Raw genomic sequence first — 21,417 nt, 5'->3', positions numbered from 1 at the left:
AGGAAGATTCAGAACAAAGATAATTAACTGGAGACAGGAGGAGACAACAGGCTGGCTCGATGCAGCTTAGCCTCCCACACACACACACGCAGGCCACATTGTGAGATATTCGTCTGGGAGGTGCAAATCTAAGAACTAAAAGATTTATGCAAAGAGCGTCTTTCTGCTAAAACATTACTGCGTGCTGATTCTAGTGCCAAACTCCAACAGCAGTGTGTAATTTATGCCTGCACAGAGCTGGAGGAATGGCTGTTGTGTGTGTGCCTCTCGCTGAGAGTGTGCGTCGTACTGAAGGAGCATCAAAAGTACACTCATGGGGGGCTCTGTGTGTTTAACGCTGAGATGTGGACATATTTGAAGATGCAGGAATTGTGGCTGATGATAGACAGATACCCTGCAAGTGCAGAGAGCGATGGAAACGATGCTGTTGGTGGTAAATGTTCAACTCTTCACAGCTCATGGAAAATTCAGGATTCTCCTTCAAGCTGCGACGCCTCTTCCCCCGTCTCCCACAAACAGCTTGCCCTCTCTCTCTCTGTTCAACCTCCGTGCCATCTATCCCTCCTCTCTTTCTCTGGCCTTTCAGTGTGGCTACATTTGCTTTCTTTTCACCGCTTTCCTCCGTCTTCCTCCTTTCCTTCTCCCTCTCAGCAGGCGGAGAGGAGCACAGATGCTTTTAGCGAGCTGACATTTTGTGCCAGTGTAAAAAACACTGCATAGCAAAGCAGGTCGGCTCAGTGTGAGGGCCGGGGATCTGGCGGTAATGAGCTCGCTCTGACAGGGAGGAACTGATGTGGAAGGCCAGCGAGTGCATGCATGCATGTGTGTGTGTGTGTTTGTGCGTGTGTGTTCGGTCTTATGATCCGCCACTAGAGGTTGTTCTAATGAGGACTGTCTGCTGGTGGAAAGGCTGAGCCTGCTGTGACCACCAGGCTGTATTAATATGTGTTCCACATTTTTAAATGCATCAACAAATGTGTGGATCAAACGAGTAAATGAGTAACTGACCGCCAATTACAGAGTGCATTAAGGATCAGGAGCTGTGAGTTGCAGCGAATACCAAGCAGCTGAGACGGACAGGAGTTTGTTTGTGATTCTTTATGTCTTGACTACAGATAAAGAAGTGAGGAAAGAAAAAAATGAAGTCATGAAAATGTGGAAAATAACCATAAATCAACAGATCAATCAACATATATATATAATGTTACAATGTTGGATGTTCAGACTAAACGTGGGTGAAGTTTCAAATCTGTAGGTGAAAGTATGTTGGAGTAATCCCCAGGCTTCTCAGCTCAGTCTGCAGGCTGCTGTGAACGCCAGGTTCCAGACAGTTTTTTCTACATGCTGCACTTTGTGACATCACAGAGCTTCAGAGAGCTGGCCAATCAGAAGAAAGCGGGCTTGTAGGGGCGGGGTTTCTTAAAGGGACAGAGCTGACTGAGTCATTTCAGGCAGAGGCTGTATGAGGGCCTGCACAGAGCACCAGGGCGAGAGTTTTTTCTCACTGTAAATGATGCTAAGCTACTACACAGGTATCACAGATTGAAATATTAAGCTTGTCATACCCCCCTCCTTTAATGATTGGTTAATTTAGCAACTACTTGATAAACAAAAATTATACATTTTCAAGCAAAAATTTAAACTCTCTCTGATTCCAGCTCTTTCTTTAGTTATATATTCATATATTTGATACATTTAAGGCTGCACAGTGGTGTAGTGGTTAGCGCCATTGCCTCACAGCTAGAACGTTTCTGGTTTGAATCTCGGTTTGGATTCTAAATTTGCCCGTAGATGTGAGTGTGACTGTTTGTCTGTCTCTATAGCCTTTTTTTCTCCACCACAGCGCCGTAACATAGCTCTGCCATTACGCCGCCGTTGTCATTTTACTTTGGTCAGAGCAATGATGCCGTAAAGCCTCCCAAATGCGAGTTTTTACATCGTGTTCCAGCGTCGCAGAAGCAAAATGTGCACAAGGTTTAAACAAACAGGGCATGCTTCATACACACACACACGCCCTCTGCCGGTGTTACTACCTCCGTTGCCGTCTCAGAGACGGAACAACGTTGCCCCACCATTCCCCCTCCGTGCGTTTTACATAGAAGATGAGACGTAACAGAGGCCTTGAACTGACAGAGTAAAAGAGGCTTGTGTGTCAGGCCTGTGATTGACTGGTGATCAGTCCAGGGTATAACCCCGCCTCTCGCCAAATGACAGCTGGGATAGGCTCCAGCCCCCCCGCATTAAAGATGATGGATGGATCATGCATTTAATTCCTTTGGGCTTTGAACCAAACAAAATATTGTCACAGTAAAAAATTCAGACTTCAGATTCAGACATTTAAAGCCCCCAAATGATCCATTGATTAGTCACTAAAGTAACTGATAACTTATAGATGCTGCCCTTTTTTAAATCATTTGATTACCAGAACAATGCAATATGAAGATCTCAGGCCTGAGGAAATTCAAACATCAATTTCTCACTACTTTCTGACATATTAAAAAGTACACAGTTACCTGATAAAGAAAGTAAGCATCAGCTGCAGCCTCTCTTTAGTCTGATGCTATGATTATTCTGGTGTTATGAGAATGTTAGGAGATAAAAGAGCTCTGTTCTCTCTACAGCAACAGATGAAGCTCTCTGCATGAGCTGGCACAAATTCTCCCTCTCCCTCTCTGCGTGTGTGCGTCTCTCTCCCACACACACACACACACACGGTCACATGAACTTAGATAACACAGAGTCAGACTCACAGAGACTAAAATACTCCTGGTTTGTTGGGCTCTGTGTGGGTGTGCGTCGACGTGATTTAAACACGCCTTTTATTTTTAGCGCGATATAAACAGCCCCGACTTCGCAACCCACTTATCCGACTCTCTCACACACGCACACTCAAAAACACACACAAACCGTATAATTAGGAGCAGAGAGGAGCCCTGTTTCATGTTTCAGCTCCACCCAAATGAGCACACATGTCCGTGCTCGCTCGTACACACAGGCCTCTGCGTGTGTGTGTGTGTGTGTGTGTGTGTGTGTGTGTGTGACTCAGTCCTTTTATTCTCCCGGCAGCAGACAGGAGAGGTGATGGATGCGAGTTTAAAATCCTTCACTGCTTGGAAAACATAAACCCTGTGTCTCTCTCTTTCTCAATTTCCAGCCCTCGCTCTCGTTTTGTTGCCGTCTCGCAGTAAACCTTAAACCCGCCTGTGCGTGATTGGTGTGTGTGTGCGTGTATTCATCTCCGCTCTGTAGTGACTGCGCGGTATGAGGACTGACACGAAGTTATAACATTAGAGGCCGTCTCCTCGCTGCTACATAAATCCCCATTTCCTCCGCAGCACGCTCTGCCACTCACGGCCCCGCGCCCCTCTTTGATAGTTTTCATAAGGGGGAGAGAGAGAGAGAGAGAGAGAGAGAGGGGAATGGTCTCCTGCTGTATTTTGGCTGTGTGAGAACATTAGGGTATAATGCTTCCTGACAGCTTGAGGAAGAGGACAATTAGCCGGGAGTGGGGACAGTATGAAGGACAGGGGGGGAGTCGGGAAGAAAAGAAGGTGGAGATTTTAAACGGCGCAGTAAAATGAGGCTAAGCTAACTTCCATGACACACGAGCTGAGGAGGGGTTCGACTCTGAGACGTCGGTGAATCACGGTTGTGAGGAATCAGAGGAAGGGCGTGTTTGTGTGTATCAATGGAGATGATCAATACGACAAAGAGTTGAGGAATGTGTAGCTGGAGGCTGCTTCCCACCTCAAACAGTGTCTCTAATCAGCAGCATCTCTACCTGATTTACCCACAATGCACCCAGCCTGACTCCAAATCAGTAGCTAGGTGAAATCTTGAGACCGTATTGACCAAACAAACATACAAGCAGATCTGTGTTTGTTGACAAGTGCAGAAGAGGAGAGATTATCAGTCGGCTGTTTAAACTGTACTTTGACACCAGATAAGAGCTCTTTAAACGATGACACACTGCCTTGAACTTAATGACCCATTCCTTGTTGATGTGTTGAATTCTCATGGTTACTATCTGTATGTCAATGCATGTCAATCTGAAGCCCTTCTAGTAAAAACATAGGTAAAGAAGACTACATGTTACAACCACAGTTAAAGGTCGACTCCTTCGCTTGGGGCAGTACCTCTCTTCCCAAAGAATTCAAGTATCTTGGACAGTCGTCGTGAAGAGGGAGTTGACCCATAAGGCGAAGCTCTTAATTTACCAGTCGATCTACATTCCAACCCTCACCTATGGTCATGAGTGGCCAGAGTAAGTTTCCTCCGAAGGGTGTCTGGGCTCCCTTTTCCCACCGAAATTGGCGCATTGACGCAGGTTTTCAGACCCGGGAAGACTGGCTTATAGATAACGATTGTCTCTTTTCCCATTGCCAGTGGAGTATACTCCTAGTCTGTTTATCAACCTCAGTGCCGACAAATTTGGAACGATGTTCGAGCGCTGCTCGGATGGAGACGGGCGGAATTTGAAGCTGAGATGACGAGGAGTCACAGAAGTTACAGATGGAGAGTAGCATCGCGCCGGAAAGGGGGCGGAGATTAACGTGTAGACCTGGGTTTTGAGTTCCCATCAATGCCGATCGGAGCCGAGGCGATAATTACCCGAGTCAGCTGCAGAGCCATTTGACCCGAGTCTGAATGACGATTGTAACCTTTCCCATTAAGCAAAAAGCCGGTTGTTAGCGGGAAAGCGGCTTTAGAGACGGGGTTAGGCGCTCAGACCTCCAGAGGGAGCTCGGAGTAGAGCCGCTATTCCTTCGCATGGAAAGGAGGCAGTTGAGCTGGTTCGGGCATCTGATTAGGATGCCTTCTGGGCGCGGTTTTCCAGGCAAGTCCAACTTGGAGGACGCCTGGGAACGCCTCAGAATCCCCCAGGAGGAGCTGGAAAATGTTACTAGGGAGAGGGACGTTTGGGCTAACTAGCTTAGCCTGCTGCCACCGCGACCTGAACCCAGATAAGCGGAGGAAAATGGAATTAAATGGAGTTAAAAGGTCACAGGGTCAACACTGGGCTCCACCAAGACTCAACAAACACTGCTTTACTGTATATTTTGGCTGCCTGCGACACGAGGCACACAGTTGGCTGTGGGGCACACTTGGCTGGATTGAGCATGTTCAACAAAGAGTGAGCTAAGTGGCTGGCCGCTCAGGCCTGCAAATCTAATTTTACCCATTTAAGGTAGTTTGCTCTGATGTTTTGCTTCTGCCTTTCTTTTGTTCTTCAAGCGAGAGACCACAGTCGTTGGCCGGTGCAAAGCCAAACTTCACAGAGCATGCTGCCGGTTCTTATTTCATCTCAATATGTCCTCCAAGTGCAGATTAAACGACGCTGTAAACAGTTTGTTGCCGGTCTGTTTTCTTTGCATTTGAAAGCTTTTGTGTTTCCTCCATGCAGGTGCAAGTGAAGAGCATACGTGGATGCAGTCACCTGCTAAATAAAGGTGTACATTTGAAACGCAATACAAAGATAAGAGAGAAGATCTGTTGGATTTTGCAGCAGCTCGCTCTCTGAGCTCGGCTCGCTGTGTCACTTTCTCTGCACCTCGAGGTAGAGGAACATTCAAAACAGGTGTGCAGCACTAACTTTGCTTATTTAAAACAGGAGTCACATGCACTGCACATTTGATGATTTTCTTTCTTTGCCAGAAAAGGAAGAAAAAAACAACAACGAGGGCTACCCTCAGCAACCCACATATGGTCAGAGAGCTGCCTGCGTGAACCTGCTCTTTGTTAGAGGGTCACACAGAATGTAGTTCTGAAGGGGAGATGCATGGACAGATGTGGAGTTGGCTCTACTTTTTGTTGGGAAACACACTTTAAAAGTCGAGTCTTTGTTACACACAAAGTCTAACGGCAACATGTGACAGCAGAGGAATGCAGCGCCCTGGGCTATAATCACATTTAGAGGCTTTTGCTGTACAGTTTATCGAACTTTAAATCTAAACTTTTGTCTTAGTTTGGCGACAGAGAAATCACATGTATAAGAAATGTGCTGAACAGAAAGGGAGCTAATGATGTTCTGCTTTACCTGAGTTAAGTGCCCGACGTGCTGTGAGGAATCCAAGGTTAAGCTGAGCTGAAAAATACTCCACTTACAAAAAAAACAACATAAGGTGAGGAAAAAGAAAAACATCCACCAACGCCGGCGGACTGTCAGGAAACCATGAGAGGAGAAAGATATCCTTTGATTTAGTGAGGTGAGTGTGTGCGCGTGTGTGTGTGTGTATGAGGGAGACAGAAAAATGTATGAGTTTAAAGCAGAGGCAGTGCAGGCAGTGTGTGTAAGGAGGAGTGTGTGTGTGAGAGGGCCGGGCGAGTTGCAGCTGGTACCGGCGCATACACACACGAGGAACAGTGGTTAAGCCTAAGGGGCTGAACCAGACACTGGAGCTTCAAAGGGCGTTTCTACACCTGGAAGAAGCCCCGCCCCTGACTATTAAGCCCCTCCCACTTTGCTCCCATATAAACTTTGCATCCAGATCTTTACGCTCCTTCTTGGCTCACTTTAACCATAAATCTGACCCCACAAACCTTCTCTTTTTGCTCTTTTTCATCATCACTCTCTACCCCAAACTCTTCCCTGCTTTGTTTCCCCGCTCAGGAGGAGCTAACTTCTAGTTTTGACTCCTCTCTCATTGTTTGTGCTTATTTTTATCCACTGTAACTGCACTCAAGGCCTCTCAAACCCTACAATTTCTTCCCTCTCCAAACCTCGCCCTCTCTCTCCCTCTACGTAGCGCCGGGCGAAGGTAGTAGTTAGGTTGTTAGGGGAGGGTGGCGGGCACAGTTCAACTGCTGAACTCGCACATAATCACAGAGCGTGGAGTGGAGGGAGAGAAACCGAGAAACCACTCTGTGCCTTTGCTCTTTGCTCTAACCTCTCACTCGTTCTTTCCCATCCTTTTATTCTCCACAGCCCTTCAGTGTTTTTTCCACACTTGTGGTCTTTTCATTGTTTATATGTCGTGTTTGAGCAGCGCTTTCCTTTTAAGTAGATGCTCATGGACCTGTTACTTCCTCTGGCAGCGGGAAAAATCCATCTATTATCTACACCGCTGATCCTGTTCAGGGTTGCAGGGGGAGCTGAAGCCTATCTCAGCTGTCATTGGGCGAAAGGCGGGGTACACGGGGATTGATCGCCAGTCAATCACAGGGCTGACACACAGAGACAGACAACCTTTAATTTAGAGTCACAACTGAACCTAACGAGCATGTCTTTGGAGCGTGGGAGGAAGCCGGAGAAAACCCATGCATGCACGGGGAGAACATGCAAACTCCACACAGAAAGGCCCACTTCGTCCGAACCAGGATTCAAACCAGGAACCTTCTAACTGTGAGGCAACAGTGCTAACCACTGCACCACCGTGCAGCCCAGCAAGAAACAGAAAAATGGAAAATAGCCACATGTATCCAAACAGAACAGAAATGATTCAGTAAGAGTTATTATTACGTAATAACTTTGTTATAAGCCATTTCTTATTACAGCAATTCCATAATTTTTGTATCATATTTACATAAAGTTGGAGGCCCCATTTAAAAACATAAAAACGGTCAAAATTGATGCGTTGAATTCCAGTTCAGACGAGACGACTGTGTGGACTTTGCATGTTCTCCACCATCTCACTGAGGACTCTAAATTGCCTGTAGGTGAAAGGTTGTCTGTCTCTGTGTGTCAGCCCTGTGATTGACTGGCGACCAGTTTAGGGTGTGCCCCCCCCTCTCGGCCCATGCATCCTGACTTTTTTTTATTATCATTACTTTTTGGCCCTTTTATGCCTTTATTGACAGAGAGAGGACTGTGGATTGTGTCGGGAACAGGGGAAGAGAGAGTGGAGATGACACGCGGCAAAGGGCCGAGGGTGGGAGTTGAACCCCGGGCCGCCACATCGAGGACTGTAGCCTCTGCACATGGGACGCATGATTTCACCCCTGAGCTAAACCAGCGCCCCATATACTGACTTTTATTTCCTAATATGAGTCAACTCAAAGATCCTACAAGTCCCATAATGCAACTTGATACAGACCTTTTCGTTAAACTCCATGCATCCAGTTTTGCTAAATGTTTTATATATTTTTCTGAGACACAAAGCGTCTTTGTAGCCACAGACGTCGTTAGATGAAAGTCACCTTTAAAGCTGTGACAATGCTTGAGAAGACAAGACTGTCAATCAATGTTGTGACTGACAGTGCATAGAGTTCATATATTTATGCATGAAGAAAACATGTAAGCACTGTCGGGGGGCAATGTGTTTACTCTTGGTGCTCTGCTGTGTGAAATTAGGGATGTCATAGATGTGATGTCATGAGGCATTACTGAATCTACCTGCTGATTTTCACAGGATTCAAAATTACGTATACACTGTGCACTTTGCACTCTCACTATGCACACTGCAATAAATGTTTATGTTTCGGAGGAGTTAAGTGAATGTGTGTGTGTGTGTGTGAGAGTGAGAGAGAGAGAGAGAGAGAGAGAGAGAGCTCTTCTCTGCACTTTGAAGGCGGAGTGCTACTGCAGGTCTCGGCAGAGGCCCTATCTTTATAACCACACTTTGCCCATGGGGTGTTTTTAAATTGTATGAGTAAGTCTGGGTGTGTGCACTCCCAGATTGAAAAAGAAGTAGCCTGCAGGCATGGATTTAATACTTTTCCAATATGCAACAACACACAGGTAAATCTCTGAGTGAGCTCGGTCAGCCATACATGCACACTGACCCCATCTGTGCCTTATTCAACCCGAGACCGGCTCAGGAGAATAATATTATTGTTTACCTTTCAGGGGTGCCGAGCTAAAAGGAGGCTTAGGGATAGTGTTACCCCATGTGTGCTCGAGCTCCCCGTGGGCCCCTCTCTGCCACGCGACTGCGGAGTTCATTAGAAACAAATTACAGACGGGTCAGCGTGCCCTTCATCCTCGTGAGTCCTGCTGAAGCCCACAGCCTGCAGCCTGCAGCCAGAAACCACACCCGAAACTACACACGAGCGGTTCATTAATGCAGAAAGGCAACAACATGCAGAATAAGTGCAGCCTTTCATGTGGCACAGGAAATAGTTCTGCACAAAACTCCCTGCAAACCAGACTTTTTGTGTGGAAGATGTTTGTTACCACAACACAGAGCCTTGCTAACTGTTTCCAGCTTTTATGCTATGCTAAGCTAACCTGCTGTTGGCTGTAGCTTCAGGAACGGTGATGTAGGTGGTCTTCTAGGTCCCGGTAGGTTTGAGTAATGATATGATGCACGCTGCTCTTAATGATTGTAGATGCTGTTGGTTAGCTTGCGGGCCGTTCTCTTCTGATCCGACAGCCTGCGTTTTCTAACTCTCGACAGTCAGTCGCTGTTCTGTTGAAAGCTTCCTCTCTCACGGCATCATGGTGTGGATTTATAGCTGCGCTGAGGCTGACAAGAACTTCAGAGAGTTCAGCAAGAAAAAAACAGCACTGGGTAGAACACAGCTATACCCTCTCTCCAAGTCATATCCCGATCCCGATGTCGACAGCGGGCCACAAACATAACCAGAGGCTCGTCTCAGCCAGGACACCACCTTTTCACCCTGCTGCCCTCTGGAAGGCGCTAAAGGTCCTTTAAGCACTTCCAGACTTTTACCCATCAAGGAACTGAACTGTGTTAAGTGCAATTTATGACTTGTCTTTTGTGAATATTTGTTTATCTTGTCTTTCGTGTTTTAAGCTTTTATCACAGAGAGGAGATGCACTGAAATTTGGTTGCAATGAAGTAATTCTCTCTATTTTATTCTACTCTCAATGTTTAATGATAGCAGGTATAAAGTAAGCAATATTTCTAAGGAACATATTTTAAATTTCAATGATGAAGACATACACAGTACTTTGAATAAACTTTAAATAAGGTTCCTATAGGGTGCCTAATCTCACCTTGGGCACCAAAGTGGCCATAGCTGCCCGTGTGTAGCTTCTTAATTACTTTACTTTACTTTACGCCAGGCGGTGAAACCAGTCCTGACTGATGCAGTGTGTTTCTACTTTACAGCTCATTTAACCTGATTCCAATTTAAACATTTACTCACATAAAACAATATGTGTGTGCACGTTGTGTCTTGCCCGACAGGAGACCAGCTAAACGCGTCTCCAGGCACTGCTGGCGACCACCGCAGATTATTAGCTCTGAGCTCCGCTGTGTCCCGCCTTTCAGAGAGCACAGATGCTTTTGAAGCTCTACTGAAGCATGAATATTTGTGTCCCCGTGGACCCTAACAGCATCCCAGACAGACAGACCTCTCCATACATGAACACACGCATCATCTCGCCGGTGGGGCCCTGCCTGAGTGGATGTCTAAATATTTAACAACATCTTAAAAGCAGCAGCCCCCACTTTTCCTCCGGGGTGTCTGCCAAGTCCTGAAAATTTAAGCACGAAGGAACTCAGACGCTCCTTGACATGGAAAGACCGGGGATGTCTTGTGGGAGTTTGTCTGCTCCTATATTGACACTTGACTGCTTTTGCGCTCTTGTTAGCAGGTTAGCGAAGGGTCAATGTATACTCAGAGGGTGTGTGTCCTCTTTTGGGGCACGTGGAAGCTCAGGGATATGGCGAAAACAACCTAAAGGGTAGCACTTAAATAATTTTAGGAGCGGGATCGTCCGGGATGTGAACTTGTGTATCTCCTCTTTTCGGGTATCTCTCTTCTGCTTCCTTCTCAGGTGGGATTACGCGGCTAATACCTATTTCTAATCTACTCAGGGCCATCGAAATCTGAGGCCTGATTTTCTCTCTGAGGGGTTTCTTGTAAAAGGAGAAGCTGCAGCTCTATCACCATCAGGACGTTGCTATCTATCCTAGTGTAGAGTCCCTTCATGTGCCCACATTTAAGACACCAGTAGAGACCGAGAATGACGCTGAGCAAACGTGAATGTGCAGTAGATAGCGGCTGCATATGGAGGCTCTCTTCCACCAGGGTCAATTATATCACAGCCCACTGCCTCGGGAGAGAGACAGAACATACTTTCCCCAGACTGAAGCGAGCCAGGAGGTGACCTTCTCGTTTAAGATGGACAGCAGGTAATGAACATTGACACACACACACACACGAGCCATGTGACCCCGAACTGCCCGCTCCTTAAGATACCATCTTCCTTCCTTCCTCCCTTCCTCTCATCCCCCCTCTTCTCCCGCTGCATTCCTGACATGCCTCAGGGAGACAGAGGGGGCCTCCAGGACAGACAAACAAAGACACACAACACGCACAAAACGCTCACAATGGCACTGGCTGCAGCCATTGTCCGTGCGCACTAAGGAGAAGGTCTTGCATACCAAAAGAGAGCACCAATCCCCCCTGACACATTTGTGTAACCTCGCTTACACTGCAACTGTGGCTGCTGTAAACAATTTCCTCCTGCTCCTCCCTAAACATTTTAAAGCTACACCCTTTTGGATCCGCAGACTAAGAAAAAAACTCCCATAAAACTCTGGCTGTGATTCAAACTGAGTGATGTCATGGGATGGTGAGTGAATCATAAAAGCCTTTAGTGCTGGTGGAGCTGCTGGTGTGGCATGAAAGGCCTGCAGCAGCTGTGTGCAGAACACCAGTGCAACACTGACCTCTTCTGGTGGAAGCAGGACACAGCAACAACAAAGGAAATGTAGATTTTCAGAATAAGGTTAAACAGCACTGTCGGAGTTATTTGCCCTCCTACACTTCTCAGAGTGTGTCCTGTTTTCCTGCACTGACTTACAGAGAATCTCTAAACCAGGGAACCTTTATGTAGCGCAGACATCAGTGCTGGTCAGGTCAATAGCTGAGCCACATAGCTTAGCGCCACATTACCCGACTAATCCCTCTCCCTAACCTAACCTCATGCTTCTAGGACCCATCTGACACGGATAACTGCTGGATTACAGATGTCCACCAGAGCATGAGAAAAGAAAAATGATGTGCGAGGTAACCTTTGACACACATCTTCCATGTTAAATCCTCACACACTCACCGAGGTGTAGTTGGTCTTGCCCATGTTGTGGTTCTGGATGTGGTTGAGGTTCTGGTTCTCCTGCTCTCTGCACTGAAGCCCGGCCAGGTGTCTCTCCAGGGCCGCCCAGTCCATGGTGGGCAGAGGCTCCTCCTCTGCGCCCTCCTCCTCTTTATATCCCCCCATCCGTCCCCCTGTACCTCCACTGCCTCCTCCTCCACCACCGCCGCCTCCACCACCACCACCTGCGCTACCAGTGCTGCCGCTCCCTCTGCCTTGACTGGAGCTGCGGTGGCTCAGTTTAGGAGTCCCCGTGCCCCCCTTTGGTGTACCAGGGGACTGGAGCTGGTGGCTCCTGGGCAAAATCAGATTGCCGTTCTGTTTCAGTTCGTCCGGGACGGCTGCGACTGAGGTTGCAGTGCGTCCGCCGGGGGCCGGAAGAGGCGGGACGGTCTTCACATCCTGGAATTCTTCAGCAAGGCTCCGGCTGTTCACTGTCTTCCTGTAGCCTTCGCCCAGGCCGTCTTCCCCCGCACCGCCTCCGCCGCCTTCCTCCTGACCAGGAGGCTGTGGTGAGGTGTAGTCCTCGCCGTACTCGCTCTCCCACTCCTCTATCACCTTCTTCTTATACTCTTGGTAGTCCTCGTCCTCCTCGTAGTCCTCTAAGGTGACCAGGTCCAGAGAGGGGGAGGATTTGTAGTCCTCCAAGGTGGCCAGGTCGAGAGAAGGGGAGCAAGGTGTGACCTTGTTGGAGTTGGACTCTGAGCTGGAGCGACTGGATACATCACTCCCCAGGTCCATGCCATCCTCCCGGTAATCCTACGAAGACAAAGATACAGAGAAAAGGAGTGAAACCGAGTATAGGCCGAGAAACAGTCAAAAAAGGGAGGGAAGGAGGAAGGAGAATTTAGGGAAGTGTGTGGAATCAGATTAGTCATGCTAGTGTTGTGGTTTGAGACCGGCAACCACAAAGCACTTCCTGTCGCACAGGAACTTCCTGTCTGCACAGAATTTTGCAGTCACTGTCTCTCTTGGACATCTGTAGCGCTCCAGAGCTTCCCAGTGTTACAAGCCCATGCTCACTGCTAACACATTTCTCTGTATTTGTGTAAATGCATGGGATTGTGCAACACTTGACACACACACACACACACAGCGAAGGCGGAGTCCGTGTTGGCTGCATGTGTCAGAATAATATCCCACCACCCACTGCTACATCTGCACAGCACCACAGGGACAAAGCGCGGCGTTATGAGGGGAGTGAGTGAGTGACACTGACATGCAAAGCGTGACACGGACGGATGAGTCCAGAGCCGTCGTCTAACCTTGACTGCGAGGCTCCCGCAGAGCTGAAATCACAGCCTGACTGATTAGTTCACAGCTAATGAAAACGTCCGCGTTGTTTACAACCCCTCCACAAATCTCCACCTGACCCGAGCCTTCTCTCGCAGAGTTATCAGTCTTTTTCTCCACAGGAGCGCATTATCGCAGCGCCTCGCAACACTTTTAAAAGTTAATGAAAAGCAAAGGAGCGGCGAAATTTCTCTCAGGGCAAAGAGAAATTAACGACACATTCCTACGTGAGCCACATTATGAGCTGCTCTGGAAAAAGGAATTAATTATGAAGATTGCTGATTACTGGTTAAGGACTTACAGTAGTTTTTTGCACACGAGGGAGAAACTGCAATGCATCCTGTGTAATAAAACCGAATAAAAAAAACCTTCCTGATTGCTAGAGACCACACCTGTGCAGACACCGGCTGTTGACGTCAAAGGACTAGATGCAGAAAATATCCATGTTGGGCTAAGCAAAGTGACTCAGCATCTCGGAGAGTGGATATTCAGATTGCTGATGCTGTGCAGAGACATAAGCCACTTAATGCTGAGGATCTTGCATTTCTCCATTAAATGATCAGAGAGAGGAGGAGGGCAGCAGATGTGGGGATGAAGGTGGAGCTGTTGGCTGCAGAAAATGGGGGTCAGATTGTGCCTTGACATGATGGCTGAGTGTCAGGAGATAGTTAAAACAATGCTATTAAGACGAATTGGTTGCATAATGCACAGCCACTGGGGGTGTTGGGTCCTCCAAGGTCTTTAGAGGGAGGGTTACATTTCAGGATTATTACACTCTCTTGAAATAGACCAGTGCCACAATGTATGACTCTTGTTTTCCTCAGTCTAGACAGTTAAAATAACATGCAAAACCCCACATTCAGCTCGTATTATCTCCAGCAATGTGCAGGTTCCTGACGTAAAAAGAACTCGAGGTGCCCCTGTAGGGGGAGGACTTAATGGCACACACATTACCAGCTTACTTATGGCCTAATACTACGCGTAAACCCGGCGTTTTACAGCAAAATAAGCCCAGTCACGATTATGAGAATGTCTTAAAGGTAATAGTCTATTAAGGCTTGGAAATGTAGCATGGATTTAGCTTAAATGTCTCAGCAACCTTACCGACGTGCTCATCTAACGCGCTGGATCACCGCACGGTCACCAGTCCCGCTGCTGTGTGAACCCGCCTGTCATCTTGGCTTTGTCACCCTTCAAGTGTAGTGCTATTAAAAACCCGGATTCATGAACCGGGTGGGTTTTTCCTCTCCAAAGTAGGCAGACCGTTACGTAGAAGCAGACAGGAGCAGGCTATCCACGCAGGCGATCGCGTTTCAAATCTCGGTCACCGATCCTTTTCCTTGAAGCCTTATCCCGATTTGTGCAGCCTTTGGTGTGCCAGATATTCTCACAGTCAATACATGCCGGTCACATGAGCCCGATTAAAATAATGTAATCATTTAAAGTGCCTGTGTATGAAAGAGGGAGAGAGAGAGAAAGAGAGAGGGAGGAAGGCGCTGCAAGACGGCAGGCTGGAGCGCTAAAGCTGATCCGCTGTGGGATTAACCGACGCGCAGGCAGGCAGACCATACAGGCAGGATTTGGCCACCAAAAAAAATACATGCAAATTGACAGCTGCACCGATCCCCACCCCGCAGCCAGGCGGGTGTTTGGAGGGGAGGGGGGCGTTTAATTTATGTCACAGAAAGAGTACCCCTCACAACTCCTGCCTGTCGGTCTCTATTTCAGCGGTTTGCGAGAGGACACAAACGCACACGCCCAGTCTTTGCGTGCACCGAGCGCACTCTGCACGCATGACAGTTGCATGATTACATCTGGCAACATTTAACTAAAAATTATCTTCTTGATAGGAGTGATTAGATCGAAAAATACACGTTATTTAGCGTATAAACATCAGGATAATACGCGTGCGTTTCCTCGTTCGTCATTGGCTACTCTCATGATGTAATGTTCCCAAAAAGTCCCACGAGGAACCAGATATCCCCCAGGCAACAGCGAGGACAGAAACGCCCAATATCACACCATGACAGGGAAGATGACACCCACTACAGCTGTGACCACACTGACCCCCACCAAAGCCACTATTATCGGTCAGAATTAAAGTCACCGGCTCGCTGGAATAAACGCTAGACCCCTGGAGACGAGCTAAAAGTAGCCTGGATGGACATCAGTGCCATTTAAACGAGCCCATACTCACTGTCATCATCTTTGTAGCTTCCCTGTCGCGTCTCAAGACATTGTAAAGTGTAAATCCCAGCTGTTAGACAACGGTGATGGTGCTGAGTTGTTTCACAGCAGCTTTATTCTAAGGGCGGATGGTGCTGCTGCTGCTGCTGGTTGTGGCGAGGCTGGCTGCGCTGGAGAAATTACAGAGAGCCGGTGCATGATTCAGACCAGTCATCGCCCCGAGTGTTTGAGTCTGTCCTCAAAGAATCCTGGTGGAATAAATAAATAACGTGGATGTCTTTAAATCCAAGCCGGTCAATAACGCCGCTTCTCTCCTCTTCCTCCACGCAGAGAGATGCCCAACCAACAGTTCAGCCCGCGCTCCCTCGCTCCCACGTCAGCTGGAGAAATAAACAGGCTCTGAGTAAAGTGCGTCCCCTTATACTGTGGGCTTGCGCACGCTTCCACACAGCCAGTCGGCCTGCAGTTGACAAAAAAAACCGAGAAACAAGACTTCAAACTGAGCGCAAAACGAGCACGCTGCTGCTGCTCCCCGGCCGGCACAGGTTCGGTGTTTGAAGCGTCTCTCTGTCGCAGCCTGCAGCTCTGAGGAAAAGTGACGACGACAGAACTCAAGCAAAGCCCAACCTTCTGCACCCACTGACCTTGCAAATGGCCGAGAGAGAGAGGAAGAGAGAGAAAGAGGGAGGGAACTATGTAGGTGAATTATTAAACATACTTCTGATGGTCTGAATTTAGAATATTTCCAGACCTGTTATAAACCCTCGGGGATCTTAAGGACCCTGCAGGTAGATGTACAATTCGGCTTCCTAAAAACAAAGGCTGTCATTTTCAGTTAAGCAGTACACCTGTGCAGTCTAATGCAACCCATAGAAACAGCACTAAAATACATCCAGTCTATGTGGAGGTGAATAAGTTTAGCTGGGTTTGGGTTGTGTCGAACAAGGATGGCTGCCAAAGTTGTGTAGCTGCCTCAGAAAGTAGGTCCAAACGCTGTAAAAGGTACGCGCAATCTGGAAATATGTCCAATTATTTCACTTTTTTTAAGTAAAACAAAAAATATAAAATGTTTATAAAGCTACACAATGGGGTGAGTTGGTCAGAAAAACGTGCATATCAGAAATCCCATATTGCCAAGAGACTTCCATATTGGATTACCTGAGCTGTAAGAATCCCCAACAGTGCACGAGGAGTTTGCAATCTCCTCAACAACACCATTAAAAATCCATTAAAACTTCTTATATACGACCTTTTCAGTCAGACTTTCAAGAGCTTTCTGATGTTTACAGGGCAGATATTCTGTATAGTCATCTTATGGGCTTCACGGTGGTGCGTGGGATTTCCGGGCTTCCTCCCACGGTCCAAAGACGTGCTCTTTGGGTTAATTGGAGACTCTAAAATTGCCCGTAGGTGTGACTGTGAGCCTGAAAGGTTTTCTGACTCTATGTGTCAACCCTGTGTTTAACTGCAGATCCGTCCAGGCTGTACCCCGCCCCTCGCCCAATGACAGCTGGGATAGGCTCCAACCCCTCCTGCGATCCTGGACAGAATAAGCGCTATAGATAATGGACGGATGGAAGTCATCTTATTATGTCTGGAAAGGGGATCTTGCTCTAAGATAACACTGTAGTAGACTTGTGAGTTAACACACACACCAGACACACACAAACACGCAGATGGCAGCTGCAATGTCAGAGCCGGAGAGGGGTTAACACCAACATGGCATGATATCTTCATGTTGCATTCTGTGTCTTCCTGCAACAGCTGGTAATTTACATTTCCCAAAATGGAGCTCAAGTTAAATGCGAGTCATAAACCGATCTCATCCACTGCTGGAGTGAAACATATTTCAAAGTATTTGTATGACAAGTGCAATGATTAGTAACTGGATCTGCCTCTCTTAAGTGGAAAGCCAAACATTTGGAAACACTAAAGTGCCGCGTTGTACTTCAGTAACGTTGGGAATCTCTCAGTGTGTCACAGTTTTCTTCGCTCTGCACGGCCGGCTTGGCTCAGCCTACATTTGTAGCTGTTTGAAGGGTGGGAGCTGTCTTTACACATTGTGCGCTGATTGTATAATAGCAGCACAAATGAGTTCATCCATGTAATAACAGAGCAGTACTTCAAAGACCCCTGGCTGGGCCTCTTCTTACACTACAGCAGGGACAGCACTCGTAGGGATCTCCCTAAAGAGGAGGCAGCAGGAGTCCGGCCTATTCCTGCCACGCCGTTCCTTACTACTGCTTTCAACTCTCTTATCAGCCGTGCCGCTCCTCCCCTCTGCTTAGCCTCCCAAATTCCCCAAGCATCATTAGTCATTGTGAAGTAATGTAACGAGTTGTAGAGTTAACTGAATGCCTTATAGGAGCTACTTTAGAGGGGGTTATCTTGAAGAGAATGTGAGGACAAAAAGTTCATATACTCGACAGGCAATTAACCTATCATTAACTTGTCAACAGGAGGCCATTATTGTTTTGGTCACTCTTGCGCATATACAGCGCGCACGCTGGCTACACTTTGCTCTCTTTGAAGTTTCCGCTTCCCAAAAGCATCAAAGCCTCGCAAAACAGTTTTGACATGGCATCCTTCCCCTCGGCGAGTTGTTTCCGAAACAATAAAGCAGCAACAAGCTCCGAGTCAGTAGCACCAGATGAAGATGTCCATGATATGTCACATCAAAGCTCTGTGATCCATGTCTTCATCAAAACTGGAAACAGAAGATGACTCCTTCTGTACTTTTGATTGAGGATGTGGTCAAAGAAAGTTCGCTGTGAACAGCCAGTCCTCCCTTTTTGTTTTCTCCCCCGCTCTACTACGAAGCGGAGGTGGATGTGGTGTCTGTCAAACTGCCATTCAAAGGGATTTACCAATCGCCGAGGGGAAGAAACATGTGGAAAAACAGCCAGGTTTAGATCTACAGTATCTCGGAAATCTTTGCTTTATCTGCCTGCCTAACAGTCCATCCGCAACAACTATCTGGCAGGAATCACTGAAGGCCTATTACTGACAGAGAGATAAGGCCGGAGAAAAGAATGCCCCTCAGATAATACCGAAAAGTCAGGCAACATCTTCCTCTGCTTATATCCGTCTCGCAGGCGTTTAAAAAACAGGGAGCTCCTGACAGTCAGTGAGAAATTGAAACTGTCTCCGCCTTGTCAGGAACTCACAAACTCTAACAGAGAGACACCGAAAGTGACCTTGGAGGATTCTCCCTCTCACTTTTTCCCTCTCCCTCTCTCTTTCCAGGGGCCGATGGGAAAAAGCTCACCTTGAAATAAGTCTCGGGCCGACCCAGTCGACAGAAAATGAAGCGTCAGAAACATGACTGTGCTACAAGGCAAGACCTGCAAATGGGAAATGTCCTGCTTGGTTATGAAAGACACGGGGCCACGAGAGGCCAGACAATGCAGGTCTCTCACCACCATGGCACGTCTTTTTCAGATAAAGAAGTTACACTCCTGGTTGCCATGGAAGAAATCTTTTACTTCATGCTGCATTGTACCACAAAACTCTTTCTACTTGCCAAGAAATATGCGCTAAGAATTGGCGATAAGGATAAATATGGTATATATCAAATTAGATTGTGATATCAGTATGTTTCAGGTCATAATTATTCCGGGTGTTTACAGAAGAATGTATGTTTTGGATAATCCAGAAAATTAACCTTTGTCGACATTGGCTTTATTTCCACAACAGTCCCTGTCGAGCTGTGCTACCTAGTCCCATGCTGCTTTTGTATTCCTCCCTGACTGTGCAACCAGGCATTCCTGGGGGTCTCTGTTGGAGTCCTTTAACACCAGAGCCCATGATCCTCCCCCCCTCTGCTTTATGACTCATAGAACCATTACAGTACACCTTAGCATATCAGGTAACCATCATGGAAATCTGACTTTCCACCCTATTTGTTTGGGGATCTTCCACCCTAGATCCCCAACAAATGTGGCGTTTGGACGCACTTTCTATAGATTGACTAGGGAACAGGTTCTACCTTTCAATTCAGTCAAATGGCAATGCCTTATGCCTTAGGTCTATCTGTCTCTCGACCCTAATTTGCCATCTCTTGCAGAGTTCCTGGACCGCTTTGGGGTATCCCCTGAGTATTTGCCATTATAAAGGAGGTGTACATCAAGGCCTGGGCCATCAAGGCCTCCACATCATCTGTCTTATGACTGCAGCATAATGTTCATTCTGGATTTTACATCACCCCAGAGCCGACTATCCCCCCTGTCTATCCCAGGAGACCGAAGCCATTGAATCCTAAATCAAGGACTCACTGGCTGCGGGGTTCATCTTTGTGGGTAAGAAGGACAAGTATCTCCTACACTTCATTTCCTGTTATGAACTTAATAAAATAACAGTAAAAAGAGCTTCCATATTCCATTTATCTCATACGGCTTTTAATTTCCGAAATGGAAAGCATGTTCACAAAGCTGGATCTCTAGAAGGCCTACCATCTGGCCCTACCATCGAAGAAGGAGACCAATAGAAGACGGCCTTTAATACACCCAGCAGACATTATGAATATCTGGTGATACCCTTTGGTCTCACCAACGCCTCTGCAGTCTTCAAGTCAATGGTAAACTCAGAGAGTTTTTTCAGCATGTTGGATATTTCTTCCTGGAAGATATCTTTATATTCTCCGGAGCTGAGCAGGAGCACGACAACTCAAGTGTGTCGTCCAGAGGCTTCTGGTACCATACCATCTCCAACAATGACCTATTACAACACATATTGTTATAAAAGGTGATAAATCACAGTATAAAGTATATGGCTTGACAAATATATATTGTCATACTCTCTAACATACCGCCAACCTTATGTGGACATACACCTTTTTTCCCACATTTGCTGCCCCACGTACACAAAGTGCCACACAAAGCATGCTGTGCCTTGAGACAGCAGCAGGATGCAGACTGTGCGATGATGAATAGAGATGCCAGACGGCCACAATAGAGGTTGGATCCTTAACTGGCCCTCTGACCCGTCGTTCTAAATAGAAAGGGTGGACAAACCACCGAGACAGACCATCAATCTCCTTCCGAAACACAATGATGATTTACTCCATTCAAATGGGTGAGCGGAACAAAGCGAGCGGGTTGTGCGTTTGTTTCGGGGTGTTGTTTATTTCCAAGGCAACTACATGCATGTGTACGTCCAAACATCGGCACGTGTACGCTCACTTGCGTCTTATATGTGTTCACGTGCTATGATGCATAACCACGCACCTCCGTAAGGTTGTTTTTTCTAATTATGTTTACACAATCAGTCGAACCCCAGCGCCTGCATTGGATTGCACCACTAATACCTGGCTGTAACATATTGATCTCCCCTTCCATACTGTACATCCAGCCAACAATTTCACTTGCTAACGAAGTGTGAAATGAATTGTGAGCGCAACATCTTGTCCAACGTATATACAAGCACTCTCAGCTATTAGATTCATTTATATGGGAAGCACGTTGGGTTCCAGGCTGCAGTATGCTTTGTGCAGTGTACAGCTTTTCGCCCGATGAGGACAGTCTCGGATTTATCGAATTAGTCAATCTAACTTGGTTTTTAGAGGGTAAATGGATTGTTCGGTGGTAGAGGGCATCAGACACGGCTACAAGTTCATCAAGAAGCCTTAAATCCAAAATGAGCAATTACAGAAATTACCATAATATGTACGTATGGTCAGAACCATGAAGATAGCTAATGCGTAAAACAAACAGCAAGGAAGGGGGAGTCAATATTAGAACACAGGGGGAGGAGGACGAGTATTACATTGATGGAGAAGTTGGGGAAGATTAAAGCGTTTCTAATGATAATGGTGACAACCACTACAGAAATCAGAGTGATTACGGTCATGCTTGCGCTGATGAAAATGATAGTTTATCCGACGCGACTAAGGGGATGATTATGACGACAAGCATGATTACTCAAAACCAGTA

At 47.0% G+C, this 21,417-nt stretch overlaps 1 protein-coding gene across 3 annotated transcripts in view; it reads right to left on the bottom strand.

The window, feature by feature from the left end:
• schip1 (schwannomin interacting protein 1) overlaps window positions 1–15,985 on the bottom strand; it is a 49,523-nt gene extending 33,538 nt beyond the window's left edge. Inside the window, exons 1-2 of one of the 3 annotated variants that reach the window (XM_069668089.1) lie at window positions 15,498–15,985; window positions 11,969–12,766 (exon numbers count right to left, since the gene is read on the bottom strand). In XM_069668089.1, coding sequence (XP_069524190.1) covers window positions 11,969–12,766; window positions 15,498–15,506 — 807 coding nt within the window. In that variant the 5' untranslated portion in view covers window positions 15,507–15,985. Of the gene's footprint in view, window positions 1–6,037; window positions 6,222–11,968; window positions 12,767–14,404; window positions 14,613–15,497 lie in introns of those variants that run through there. The other 2 variants (XM_069668088.1, XM_069668090.1) reach the window with 2 other exon arrangements.
• Window positions 15,986–21,417: the final 5,432 nt, after the last annotated feature.

The sequence above is a fragment of the Semicossyphus pulcher genome, unplaced genomic scaffold, assembly GCF_022749685.1.
Source record: "Semicossyphus pulcher isolate SPU_LCO1_2020_fin unplaced genomic scaffold, fSemPul1.0.p SCAF_19, whole genome shotgun sequence".
Lineage (NCBI taxonomy): Eukaryota > Metazoa > Chordata > Actinopteri > Labriformes > Labridae > Semicossyphus > Semicossyphus pulcher.
Note: the sequence above shows the minus strand (reverse complement) of the source record. Positions and strands in the feature narration are given on the sequence as shown.